Consider the following 14,181-nt stretch of genomic DNA (forward strand, 5'->3'; position numbering starts at 1 on the left):
TGGTCCAACCCACAGGGTCTCAGAGATGCAATATACGCAGGAGTGGACTTTCATGACGCGTCCTGCACCCTGCCCAGGGGCCCAGGAAGAAAACCTGACACCCAGAACTCATAAAGCAGATGGAAGCCAAGTGCCATCAGGGTGCAGAGCAACATCCAGTGTGTTGGATGGGGGTCTCCTGGGGTCCTAAGCCCAGCCTTGAGGGGAGAGAATTTTGCAAGGACCTCATTGAACCTTCACCCACAGCGATGTGGGGGGGCAGAACCTTCCAGAAGGTCTGCCCCATGCTCAGGGACACCAGGCTTGGAAAACTCTTCCTGCCCACTCCCTGCTGCCCAGGGGTTCTGGGAAGGGAAACTCAGAGCACACTGCAGAAAGACACAGAATGAAACACAAAATGCAGACCCAGTGAAGCGGAGGGTCAAGGTGGGTTCCCCAACACTAGGGCCGCCCCTCACGCCACCTTTCCGACAGTCCAGGACGGTCCCCGTGCCGTCAGTGCACCCTCCACGACCTTGTCTCTCCTGAGCGAACAGAAAGAGCCGTGAAGGGTGAAGAAACCCGAGTCTGCTGGGATTGGTTTCAGGAAACTATGCTGGCACCACAGCGACAGTGTCACTCCTCAGACACTCAATAAATATGAAGGTCATGTCCCCAAAATTAACCTGGTGAAGTACTGACCCCAGCACCTCAGGACATGACTATGTTTGGAGTGGAGAGCTCTGAAGAGGTCACCAATGAGGTCACTGGGGTGGACCCTGATCCAATCTGACTGGGGTCATTATAAGAAGAGAGTAAAACTGACACACACACAGAGATGGCCATGTGAGGACAAGGGGAGAAGAGGGCCATCTACACCCCAAGAAGAGGGTCATCTACACCCCAAGAAGAGGTCTCAGGAGCAACCAGCCCTGAGACACCCTGACCTCAGATTTCCGGCTTCTAGCACTGGGAGAGAACCAGCTTGTTGTTTAAGCCACCCTGTGGCCTTTGTCATGGTGGTGCCAGGGCACTAACACATCAATGGCCTCAAGTTTATTCCAGAAAGCTTTAGCCCAACTAGAGGAAGAAGGGACCCCAGACACCATGACCCTCATCATCATCACAGTGGGACAGTCCTGGGGTGCAGAGTCCCCCAGGACAGATGCCAACTCCACAGGAGGTGAAGGCATCCACAGTCACTCATGTGAACTGCTCTGCCAGCCCAGGGTAGTGAGGGGCTGCCTCTATCTGCTGCACCAGTGCCCTCAGCCCAGTAACCATCTGGGGTGGGGGGTTGCCAGGCTAGAGATGGGGACAGGGGTGCCTCCCACCATCTTTAACCATAAAGATCATGCTCTGAGACAGAACCTCGGGGACCCTCCAGACATGTTCCTTCCCAAGGGTCCTGCTCTCAGAAGGGAGCCATTGATGTAACCCCAGACCTGCGGGCAGCCACTGCTCACCTGGAGGAAGGGGATGATGCCATCTCGGGCGATGGCCTGCAGCAGACGTGGTGCCCCCGTCAGGCTCTGCAGGCCAGCACCGCAGGTGGAGAAGAAGGAGCCGATGACGATGACCCAGGGGGACGGCCAGGCCAGCATGCCGATGACAAGGTTCCCCTGCAGGGCCTCCCCGAACCTGTGGGAGGGGCAGGCGGGTGGACTTTGAAAACATAAGCTGAAGAGCAAACATTTTCCCAGCTTCTGAGTGGGCATAATGGCACCTCCACTCCGAGTAAACACATGGGTCTCGCTCCCAAGGGTCCTCTCAGGAGCAGGGAAGCCATAACCCAGCCCAGGGTCCATGAGGCCACTGTCACTTGTGCAAAAGTGACAGACAGCGGGTATGGCCTCACTGTCGGGGACCTGCAGGAGCCCTCACACCCCGAGGGGCTGATGGACACACACCCACCAGAAAGCAGGGGTAGCGGGCTACAGCCTGGGGTGCCAGCCGCTCCTCCACTGAGTGGTGGGGCCAGGGGGGTTCCCCACGGCCTCTCCCGGGATCCCCTGCAACCCCAACTGTCGGGTCTGAGATTGCTCTATGGTCTCCCAGCTCCAGGCTGGAACAGGAGAATAGACGCATGAGATCAAATAGACCCTCAACCAAGCGGCTGTGGGGGCTTATTGCTCCACACACCAAGTGTAAAATCCTGAGTGATCTCAATTTCAAAGCTAAAGTCATTCAAGAAAACCGACTCTGTCCCCAGAAATTTCTATAGGTTGCACATAAAAACCAACATACTTATCTCGTAAGATCACGCCTTCGATGCAGGCCCCGAAGAGCACGATGCAGGAGAGGTCTGCAGCTTGTATCAAGGAAACAGTGGACACCATGTGCTGGCAGCAGGGCCCTGGTTGCGGATGGGCCTGGAGCCACCCTGTGCCCACCCACTCTGGGTGCACTGCCATGTCCCAGTGGCCCTCAGGCACCTTCCTCTCTGCTGAGTCCTGGCTCCACAGAGCAGGGCCTCAGGCCAGGGAGGACATGCCAGCCAGGCCTGCAGTGTGACGACCACAGGAGACACTTGGTTGCTTAGAAAGGACAAACTTCAGTGAGAGAGAAGGATAAGGCCAGTGACACAGCATGGTAAAACTGACTAGAGCGTATGTGTGTGATTATTACGTGATACACATGTGGTTGTGTGTTACTAATGTGTGATATGATGCTTGTGGTAACATGGTTACTGTATGTAGTTTACACACAATATCACAACCAACTATGGAGGTGGTGCCCAGGTGTCGTGTTTTATTTTCTTGCATCAGATCAGTACCTTTCTAAGGTCCCTCTCTAAGGGACAGATGTTGTGATCAGAACTTGCCTAAACCAGAGACACTCACCCAAAGCTGCTGATGGCACAGTAGTGAGCCACGCAAGGTGTCGGAGGCAGGAGCCCTCAGGCCCTGAGGGGCTGATGGACAGCCCCTGTGCCTATGCCTCCTACACCTTGACCCCTTTAAGGATACAAATAAAAGATGTGGTCACAATGGCCAGGATGGTTCCTGTGGGGATTGACTTCTGGGCATCCCTGAGGTCCCCAGACCGGTTCGAACCCGCCATGATGCCTGCAGGAAGAGAGAGGCAGAGCTGACCCGTTACCAAGCAAACCTAGAAAACTCCATCCCCACTGGCCAAGGCCCATCTGAGGCTGAGTTAGGATGAACAGTCCAGGACCTCAGCTGTGCCATGCTGGAAAGATGTGAGCTGAAGACCACATCTGTGTGGGACCAATGTCCCCAGCCCAGGTCTCAAAGAGCACAGCCTAGATGTCACAGTGCAGCTGTGAGATGGCTACTGCAGGGCACATGGGAAAAGGCTCCAAATGTCTCCCACATGCTCCACAGGGTCAGCTGACCCTACCATGAACTAAATCACAGTCAAGACCAGAGCAAGGCTCAACCCCGTTGATACCAAACCAGAGTCAGCCGCCAGGTGCAACCGGCTGCGATCTCATTTTCCTTCCAGATTTGGATTAATCCACATGGCTAGGGATTGAACACTCCCTGGACAATGATGCTAAATGCTGACTTCCTCACGGTGCCAGGTCTGAATCAAGCACTGTAAGAACATGACCCTAAAGTAACTCGAGGGCTCCCCACATTAACTCTGCACTGGGTTCAATCCTCCTTCTCCAGCACATGGCTGTGTCATTGCCCACACCCTGGAGACTCAAATAAAATGATTCCAACTGGGCTCAAAGAAACGCCCAACTGTTGGCAGGTTTGTTCAGCGCCCCATGAGCATGTTCTAGGTGTGACTTGATATGCCAACATGCTCAGAAAGATGGCAGTACTGGTGGCTGGGTGGGTGGGAGTGCTGGCACAGGGCCCACAGACAGGGTGCAACCAGGACTGGGAACACCTGCACCCACAGAGGATGTTTCCACACTCTCCACCCACCAGATCTGCTCTTATCCCAGAACATGTTCCGCAATGACAGGTGTCAGGGTATGGTATAGGACGATGACCCCCTAGGGGGCAAGATCCACAGCCCACCATTCACCAAAGTAAGTCCATGACCCCACCTTTGAGGGGAGACTAAAAAGAAGCACTTGCCAACACCTCCCCCACTCCCGCCTCTAAATCCATGGCTTTAGTAAGAGCTGAGGTGAAGTACAGAAATGCACTGAGCGGCGCCTTACAGGCCAGCCTTCCACAGTGCAGACAGGCTTGTGCGGGGCAGGGGTGGGGGAAAGACTTTCATACACTAAGGGCCGTATCTGCGTGGGACAAGAGGTCAGCTGACTCTCTTGTAAGGACAAGGGTGGCTGCAGTGCCTGACCACTAACAGCTCTTTGTGCTCTCTCCTAGGCGCCACCTAATGTGCACTGGATGTTCTCAGCAAGGCCGCACCACAGTCACAGACTTACTTCTAATAACATGGGCCTCTCAGGAGAGCGTGGAACAAAGCTGCCTTAAACCACACGACTTCCTGTGCTCCCCACTCAGAACAGACGGGGAGCAGATTGCGCTCATTACTTGAGCCAAACAGGAAAGAAAGGAGGGCGGGGGAGGGGGACAGGGTTGGCTACAGTATTGCTGAGGGAGGAGGAGATGGCTTGGGCCCACCAGCCTGGAACGCCTGAGGCCTCACCAGTCACGGAGGGAAAGTAGATGCCGACCAGCATGGTGAAATAGGTCATGATGTCGGTGAGCACGTAGGGCAGCCTGCTGCTTCTGCTCTCCTCCGGCACAGGCACCGAGGGTGTACCCTTCTTCTCCACAAACACCCCTTTGTCTGTGTACACACTCCACAGGTTATCTGTGGGGAAAAGAGGACGGGTAACAGGACTCTAGGGGCTTCTGTCAGGATTCCCGCCATCGGGAGGCCCAGCAGATGCACCAGGCACACTCCAATTTCACACAATGTCAAGGACATCAAGCTCAGAAACTGTTCACCTTAATCACTGAATAAAAGATTTCGGGCCTCAAGTCAAATTTGCAGAGAAGACTTCACTCAAACAAGCGTGTCCCTGACACGGTGCCTTGGGGCTCTGAGGAAAGTTCTCCAAGTGGAGAGAGTCAGTCAGCAACCCCTGCACATAGGTCACCTCACTGATGGATGACCCCTAAGGGGCAGCAATGGCCCCATCCCACACACACAATTGAAGTGACACCTTAGGCCCACCTCCTACCTGTGCAAATGCACCCCTGGGCAGATCCAGCCTGGCCAGACTACAGCCTGTAGGCCCCCTCTCCATACAGAACCCCCTTCCCTCCCAAACCCTCTAGAGGGTCCCTGCTGCAGAGCCCATCCCCCAAGGGCTCCCTCCCCTGACATGGATCCCCTCATCCCATAGACATCCCCCAATCCCTGCAGGTCATCTCTATGCCTCACTCCTACTTTCCACCTATCCCTGCTCCCTCAAAACAGGGCACCCTGTCTCCACCTCTACCTCCCTGAGTGAACTGTAAACAGCTGCCCCCTCCAAGGGAGTTGCTCTGCCAGAACCCAGAAGTAAATGCTGGGCTCACTAGCCAGGGGCCTATGAGCATTAGGATCCCATACTGAGGGATGTGTGGACATGTGCAGCCCTGACCCATCTCTGCCCACCCATCTCAACTCAGTCCAGCCCCCGCATTCCCCCAACACCCACTGTCATCACAGCCTTGGAGGGAACACATGATATCGATCTACCACGGGATGGACAGCTAGGGACCCAGTGATCACGGCCTCAGAATTATTCTACTTTCTTTTCCATAAAAGGTCAGGCCTCTCTCCTGGTGTGGTGGGGTGGCCAGCACAATCTCTCATCACAGAAGAACTCAGAGACAGGAAAAACCAGTCCCCACCGGTTAATTACTTTCCTCATTAACAGAGCTACTAAGAAGTCCTGAAGAAAAAGATGAACTTGGAGTCCCCGAACTGCTGGCCCCCACGACACGGCTGCATCTAAAGCCCCGGGGAGAAGCAGGCCGAGCAGGGCCCTGGCAGATCAGCATCGAGGAAGGGGTGGCACACCATGGACTGGGCAGCAGGATGGATCCCCGGGACTGGGATTTGGACAACTCAGTCCTGCCAAGATCCACTGGGCACTCACCCAGGAAGACGCCGCTGGCCACACCTGGGATTCCCTGAATCTCCGTGAGGTTGTTCTGGGCAAAGTACTCATCGCAGGTGGCGCTGGGCATGGAGTTGTTGCAGAAGAGGCCCCAGAGTAAGGTGGTCGCTGTGCCGTTGGTGGTGGTATAGACTTTGGCACAGATGTCAAAGTTGCGTCTTGATAACGTGCGGTTCCCTAGCAGACAGACCCTGGAGCGGGAGTGGGGGTGTGAGAGGACATGGGGAATATGAGAAATTACTTTACCACTTTCTTCAGTGATGGTGGAAGTTTGCAGGGGTCTCCTGGAAGTAGCTCTGACACTCTCCATTTAGCATGATGGGAACATTTGCATGAGCTGCTGGAAATCAGTGTCTAAGCAGGAGATCAATTCTCATGCGGAGAGGGGCTAAGGGACGGTCTGTTCTGCCACCCTGTTCTGGAGTGTCTGTCATAGGAATAAACAAGACTATTCCCACCCGGGGGGCTCCCTCCACATAGAGACAGCAAAGCATAGGATCCAGGAGGGGACTGGGTGCCAGCTGCCTCTCAGCCCACCCCACCCAGGCCAATGGGCAACCTGATGCTTGAATGCCAGCCATACCACCAGCTCACTTACTCTCTCTGTGACCTAGGGCCACTTCATTGTGACTAAGTGTACCCATTCAAAAGGGGGACAATGTAGGAATCCCCTTGAGGGTTTTTGTGAGGACCAGGGGAGTAGGCCACACCTGGGAGGAGCTCAATGCTGCCTGACTATCCTCAGGGCCACCAGCCAACCTATACATCCTTAGACCTTCACCAAACCTCCTGTCCTGTCCTTGCAGGTGGCTAGCTACAAAAGTAGCCTGACTGCTCATCCCCGATGCCAGTGAGAAAAGGTAAGACTGACAGACACACGGCATCGCCACCCCAGGCTCCACTGTTATGGCCACAGATGAAACCTGAATTACAAACCAGGAAACACTGTATCCTTACAGATCTGACCCAAGCAGAAGGACAGACAAGGGACCCCTAACTGAAGACTGGGACTCACGGGATGTCCGGAGGGTCGAAGGCGGTCTTGATGACGCCGGCGTAGATAGCAAGGATGGACAGCACCACGCAGGCCAGGAACACCAGCGCCAGCTTGTTGACGTACTTGACGCCCACGAAGACCACCATGGCCATGAGGACCAGTGTGCAGGTCCCATACACTCGCATGTTGTGCAGCAAGGCCACAGCCTCGCCATCTGGTGAATCGGCGTGGATGATGGATGCACCAGGGGAGATGTAGGTCTGTGGGGACAAAGCAGGTCAAGAAGGGCAGCCTAAGGCCCTGGCCAGGTGGCTCAGTGGGTTGGAGCATTGTCCAGTGCACCAAAAGGTTGCAGGTTTGATCCCTGCTTGGGGAGCGTACGGGGGCAACCAACTGATGTTTCTGCCCAGCTGGGCGTGGCTCAGCGGTTGAGCATCGACCTAGGATTCAGGAGATCGAGGTTCGACTCCCAGTAGGGGGCGTGCAGGAGGCAGCCAGTCAATGACTCTCATCACTGATGTTTCTATCTCTCTCTCCCTCTTCCTTCCTCTCTCTGAAATCAATAAAGACATATTAGAAAAAAAAGAAAAAAAAAGGGCAGTCTATCCACCCTGCCTGGAAAATAACCATATGCAGAGAGGGACAGGGCCAGGCACCACCTTCTGAAGGGGTCCTTCACTGGGGGGAGGGGGGGTGGCGGGGGGCGCTAGTGCTGGGCTTCCTCCTTCCCCGAGAGCCCCTATACCACCAAAATGCATCTACAGGGGACCTTCGGGTATACAAAACATAGGCATCAAATGGTGAGGGATGGGGCACGATTCTGAGACAAAGCTTAGGACCCTTCACAGTGAGTGTTAGACACAAGGATCCCCCACTTCCCTAATTTAAAAGGAGAGCAATGTTTTTCTAACAGGGATGTAATTCCAGCTTGGAGATCAGTGCCAGCCCAGCACAGTCCTCCCAGAACCACACTGGGCTGGCAACGAGTGCAGACACACTGACGGGTACTGTGTGCATCCTGCTGGAATGATGAACCAAGGGACTGAGGAACTGGCCACTTAGCTCTAAGAAGTGGGTGGGACTGGGTATGGATACCTGACAAATAAGGGCTTAAAGAGCATGTCACCCCATGGCCCACCATCAGGAACCCTGGTTTTTCTGGCAGCCATACCCTCAGCACTGGAGCAAGGAAGAAAGTCAGGACAAAAGTGTGGGGAGCCCCAAAGGTCTCAACCTCTGAGGGGTCTGGCCAACCAGGAAGGCATATCTACCTTAAAATACATTGAAAGACTGAGCATTAAGTACTTCAGTTTCAAGTTTTGGGGGAACCTAGAATATTTGCCAGAGGGCAAGGAACAGCTGAGAAGACCTGACAGAAAGCTCTGCCCTTGGGGTCAGTGCCCAGGCAAAGGGAACCAGCCCAAACAAAGCACTTACCAGAAAAATCTCAATGGTCCCCAAAATATACATGGCCCCTGCGAAGGTCGTACCCAGATAGAAGCAGAGGCCCACGGCCCCTCCAAACTCCGGCCCCAGGGCCCGAGATATCATGTAGTATGACCCACCAGCTGCAAAAAACGCCAAACAGGAAACAGGGTTAAGGACCCACCATGTACTGTGAACATGGACTTCACAGAACAGACGGCAGTTGTGACTAAACAGGGTCATGATGAAAAACAGCCACAAGCAGAGGATAGAGCCCATAAGTCTACACATTTTGATGTAAGTGCAACACTTCCATTCTCTTAACTTCTGCCCCAAAAGGCCTGAGAACCCAGGGCTGCTTAAGCATCTTTTTTGTATCACCCCCAGAGTGCAGCTGACACCCAGGTCCCACAAGTCTGTCCCTGGCCATTCTGTCGGACAGCCGAGTCCATGCTCAGACACCAACCTAGAGACCGCTGCATGACTCTGGGAAGCCTGAAGAATTTCTCAGGTGTGCCTTTTTTCTGAAAAGCAAACCTAAAAGCCAATCTGCCACTAGAATCATCTCTCCAAATGAGCGTGTCACAGCTCCTCCTGGAGTGGGTGTAGACTGAAGGCAGACTGGTCCCCATGTCTGGGCCAGTAGACCCACAGGGGGCCTCATGCTCCATGGCTAGTGGGAGGACAGCCAGCAGGAGGATGGCCAGCAGAAGAATAGCCTCTACACCAATGCTGCTCTTGGAGTTATGGGAAGTTCTGGGGGAGGGGCAGCTATTCAAGGACTTGGGGTGTAAAACATGCTAGACCTCACTTATATACACACAGGCTGCACAAGCTGCAGGGGAACAAGGTGGCGTCATTTCAGGTCCTTGAATCCAGGTGGCAAATAAACTAGGGGCATTTTTGCCTGCACCTTGGCTAATGAAGAGACAACACAGCCTAAGGTACAAACTGGGCACAGCACTGGCCCACTTGCCTACCCGCCTTCCCTTCTCTGCTGAGCTCACAGCCCTGCAGGCACTGCCCTCCCAGGACCAGGGATGGAAGCTGCAAAATGAGGGGAAACAAACAGCCATGATTTCAGGGCTCAAATGCCACAGTGAGCCCTGCAGGAAACAGAACAGAGCTCCCCCATCCCCATCACCCAGGCAGCCCCTTCCATGTTTTTACCCCTCAGTCACACAGCATTAGAGGCAATAAATGAAGCCTGTGGTGCTTTAGTTTTGTCCATTTAAAAACAGAATGATGGTTTGTGGGAAATTAAACTTCAGAATCAAAGGGACACATCTGGTCATAAAATGCTAGCCTCTTGTCCAGACAGCAAAAGCAAAAGTTTGACAAGAAAAAATCTTGGGGGTGTTGATGTGGGTGCCTGCTCTGAGGAGAATCCCAATTGTACAGCATCCTCTGAGCTCTTGGAAAGGCGCTGGGGACAAGCCACAAAATGGGCCCCTATCCTGGTATTAGCAAAGCCCCACAGTGCCCTTGGGGGAAACATGGGAAGAGGCCCCAGGAAACCAGGGGCACTAGCCCACGAGAATCCTTGTGCAGGTGGGAGCCAAAAGCATCACTGCCCAAAGGCGGGGGTCACTGCAGACAGAGCTTCTGGAAGGCTTGGCCAGGCTAAGGAAGTGCCTCTCCCACCCACCTGACCCCTCCAGATGTGGAGATCTCAGTGCTCAGACATGAATGATCAGCAGCAACCTCCAGGCGGGTAAGGGCACGTCCAACTGGGCTTTTGGGGACCGGGCCCTACTTCCTGCCTCACCTGCAGCCACCTTGGGTGAAGGGCTAACGTTAAGGTCATTGTCAAAATGAAAGTGGAGCATGCACTGAATCCACAGCAGGGCTCAATTCAGTTACTACCCACAAAAGGAAGGCTTCGTTTCAGACCACCCACCGTCCAGCACCCCCTTACCTGGGACCACGCCATTGGTGGCAATCGCACTCATTGAGATAGCAGTTAGCATTGTCTGCAAAAAGACAGGTGACCCTTTTAGAAGAGCATTTCTGAGGGCAACCCCAGAGATGAGAGCACAGCAGCAGGTCTGGGGCAGAGCCCAGCAGGCCCAGCTGCCTGCTTCCCAGCTCCTGATCACAAAAGGACTGCTGAGTAACCAGCAGGAGAAGCTTCAGACATTCAGGACTGCAGCCCCGAACCCCATGTTCTCTCCCACTTAACTCCCAAAACTGAGCTCCTACAGGTTGCCCAGAAAACACTTGACTCGGGACCCCATCCAGCACTGAAGGGCCAGCTTCTACCTGGGCTCCCATCCTCTATAAGTATAAGGGGGACTCTGCCTTGGATATAAGGTTCCCATCTGCTCAGGAAGCAGCCACATCCATTGGTTGGGGAGTAACTATTTTACAACCTAAGGACCAGAAAGAACAGCCTGGAAAGCGAAGGCGCCTGTGACCGTCACGACCTGGTTCTTGCTGGGCCATGTGCTACCTGAACAAGCCCTCCCCCCATTACCCTGCTTTTTATCCTTTTTGGTTTGTGTCTGGCACTACTCCAGGTACTTCCAAACTCTTAAACATAAGAAATATGCTGTGACCAGGGGAGAATGCCGCGGTGACGACACCACAGCTCCGGGAAGCCTAGGGCAGCAGGGAAAGTGGCCTGAGAGGAGCCCGGAGGACGCCCACTCATCTGCATTGTTTGAATTCTTTAGACAGCCCTCTCCAGGTGACACAGCTTAATCACCCTCCTAACAATAAAGGAAGTAGGAAAAATCAGGGCCGGGAGGAGGCAGTGAGGAGCATCCAGAGGGTAAACGAGATGCAACTGAATGGTGGAAAGAGATTACGTGTCGCTAACAGACAGGAACACAGGTGCAGAGGCCAAGTGCTGTGTCTTGTGTGCCAGGGTCTGGGGCTCAACAAGTCACTAACACATGTCCCTTCCTATAAAAAGGGTCCTGAAAATGTCTAGATGAATCCAACTGGAAGGGGCTCTGGTTGAAGTGCAGGACCCCTTTGAGTGGTGACAGTGCCTGGTGAAAACCCTCAGTCACTGGGTTGCCCTCTGTACTTCTGCAGATGCAACTGAAGAAGACTCCCTGGGGCTGATAGACAGCCTGGTCACAGCCCCCAGGCCACACCCATTTTCCCCATGATCACACCGGCACCAGTGAGGAGGCTGCCCTGGGATAGAATCCACATAGTCAACCTCAGATTGAAGGGCCTGGGCTCTGGAGAGTCCAAAGTTGTTCACACGGTCAGGTCTCTGGACTCCAGCTACCACTGCCCCAAAGGCAGAAACACCACACTTGGCAACAGGCTGGGTCACTCACGCAGGTGCAGCACATGAACACGATGAGGAAGGACTCCAGGACGCCGGCCACGCCCACAATCCAGGTCAGCCGCAGGAAGAGGATCACACCGAGAATGTTCTGCAGGCAGGGCAGGTAGACTCCGATGAAGGTGCCCATGCCTGGGCTCTAAGAGAGAGAACAGCAGTTCCAGGGAGGCCATGCCCGCACCCAGAAGGGGCCAATCTCTGCCCCTTTCCCCAGGGATCCCTCCTCTAGGAGCCCTGGCTATCCTCTCAGGCCCCAGGGAGAGGTCCCAGGAACAGGAGGGCAAGGAAAGGAACAGTCAAGGGTGGAGAGCTTCAACTGCCTGGACCTGGAAAAGTGGTTGAGGGAGGACCACACCTCAGAAGGAACAGAGGCTCCAGGAGATTCCAGAGTAGGACACTGGCTGCCCAGGAGCAGGGTGGCCTTCTGGGACAGACCAGACCATATCATCGCCAGCAAGCAGAGAGGGGAGCAGCCAGGCTGGGCCTCCCTCCTCTGTGAGGGGTACAGCAGGAAGGTGGAAAATTTGGGAAAAGATGAAAGCATAAGGCTCTAGGCTCTGGGCAACGCAACTGCAGGTCTGGGTTCTAGACCCTCAGGAGACCACAATCTGAGAAGTAAGGGCCATGGAGGATGAGACAGTAATGTTCCCTAAAACCACAGATGGTGCAATGATACCAACTCCAGGCAGAAATCAGCAATGTCTCAACCCACATGGAAGAAGTGATCATGGGGCACCATCAAGAGTTCAGAGAACTGGCTGCCTGGGCACACAGCGTACTCCTTTCCCCAAGTCCACAACTGCAAGTACAGAAACATGGCAGGGGTGCCACTGGATGTGGGGTAACTGCGGGGTGCTGCTGGATGTGGGGTAACTGCAGGACAGGGCAGTGCTGGGAGGGTCTACTGTGATCCTGGAAAGACTATGGGATGAGCAGCCCAGAGGACAGGGTGGCGACATGGCCAGGAGCCACCACAGTGGTACCAGCCCTCCCTGTGTCCTGGGATGATAGCCAGTGTGACGACACAGTCAGGCAGCACACTTGGGATTTCAGGACATCTGGCGGGAAAGACAAGATGCTGTTTAAGATGCTGTTTCATGGGGAAAGGAAGCTTTCCTGTGAATGACAAGGCTGACCAGAAACAAGGACCTCATGTGGCAGCTCAGAGAGATGCTACAGCCCTTAAGTTCAGGGAGACATAGCCCAGCCCCAGGAACGTGGCTGGAGGGCAAATACCCAAAGAAGAACGGGCTGAACCCCTATTAAAGGAAGTAGCTGGGCTTCTCAGGTGAAAATGGAGCTGTCAACAGACAGGAACACCTGCCACTCAGTGTAGACAAGGCCACAGAGCTCCCACAGATTCTAGAACCCTGGGGAGAATGACCTAAGAGAGCAGCCTGGGGAGTGGGGAGCCAGGGTCAGAAAGCCCACATAGACCCAGAGCCTGAGTCCTGGACTCAGGGCAGCGCCTTTAATGCCTGGCCCAGAGCTGCAGCTCCTGGCCAGGGCACTCCTCCCAAGCCCGCCCACCCATGGGATAACTGTGCTTTTTGTGTAAAGTATTATGGGTCTTACAGACAGGGTGGGCCTATTTCAATGGTATAAAATTGAGAATGGAAACGCAGTGACAGCGATGCTGGACAAACTGCTGGCTTCTATTTTATAATCTTAGTGAACATATGAAGAGATCAATAAACCACCACAGGAGGCTCAGAGTAGCTGGGACTTCAGGTCTCATGTGGGCCCCGCCTGCCTGGAGCCAGTTCTGTGCCCAGCAGCTGACATGGTCCTGAGTCACCCTGGAAGGGCACAGTGGCCTGCAGTTCTCTCATAAAAGGCAGCGTTGAAGGATCACCCAATCTTAGGCCCTGGAGGCGCCAGGCCTTGGAGATGGAGCCTGGGGGGAACAAACGACCCATCTCTGGGAATGAGCTCCTATGTCAGGTTGGTCAGAGAGACAATAAGAGACAGCCTCACCTCCCTTCCCAGGGGACCTACACTCAGTCCTAAGTGGGGTGACTAAATTCATCCCAACTGAAATCTGTTCACACAGCTACACAGTCCCGCTGAGGATCACGGGGTAACTATCCCTCCTGTGACTGAAACCCAATCCTGTTCTAGGTCCCAATCTGGCAGTGGGTCCACACCACGTGCCTTGCAAAGATTCACCAGGCTGACCACTAAGGCTACATCTCAATAAAAACTTCAATGAGGGGTCTGGGCTGCATTTCTGTCTGTGCTGCGAGAACATCTGTGACCCGCTGGGCTGTGCCATGTGGCCTGAAAGGAGCTGCAACAGCAGGTGGAGGCCCAGGTGGTGCCACTAGCTGAGGCTGAGGGTCAGTTCCGGGAAGCATTCGGACCCAGGCCCCTGAGGGAAAGCATCTGTTTCCTGGAGCAGGCTGATGGCTC

The 14,181-nt window shown here is 54.4% G+C and overlaps 1 protein-coding gene across 5 annotated transcripts in view; it reads right to left on the reverse strand.

The window, feature by feature from the left end:
• SLC12A7 (solute carrier family 12 member 7) overlaps positions 1-14,181 on the reverse strand; it is an 82,970-nt gene that overhangs the window by 16,570 nt on the left and 52,219 nt on the right. For all 5 annotated transcript variants that reach the window (XR_013998450.1, XR_013998451.1, XM_081132426.1 and 2 more), the window contains exons 4-12: positions 11,762-11,908; positions 10,384-10,438; positions 8,478-8,608; positions 7,059-7,300; positions 6,023-6,234; positions 4,576-4,743; positions 2,949-3,047; positions 2,227-2,284; positions 1,446-1,620 (exon numbers count right to left, since the gene is read on the reverse strand). Coding sequence is in view for 3 of the 5 variants with exons in the window: in XM_081132426.1 (XP_080988552.1) it covers positions 1,446-1,620; positions 2,227-2,284; positions 2,949-3,047; positions 4,576-4,743; positions 6,023-6,234; positions 7,059-7,300; positions 8,478-8,608; positions 10,384-10,438; positions 11,762-11,908 (1,287 nt within the window). In the remaining 2 variants the exon portion in view is untranslated. The remainder of the gene's footprint in view (positions 1-1,445; positions 1,621-2,226; positions 2,285-2,948; positions 3,048-4,575; positions 4,744-6,022; positions 6,235-7,058; positions 7,301-8,477; positions 8,609-10,383; positions 10,439-11,761; positions 11,909-14,181) is intronic.

Source organism: Miniopterus schreibersii (genome assembly GCF_964146895.1).
Source record: "Miniopterus schreibersii genome assembly, chromosome: 3".
NCBI classification, from domain to species: domain Eukaryota; kingdom Metazoa; phylum Chordata; class Mammalia; order Chiroptera; family Miniopteridae; genus Miniopterus; species Miniopterus schreibersii.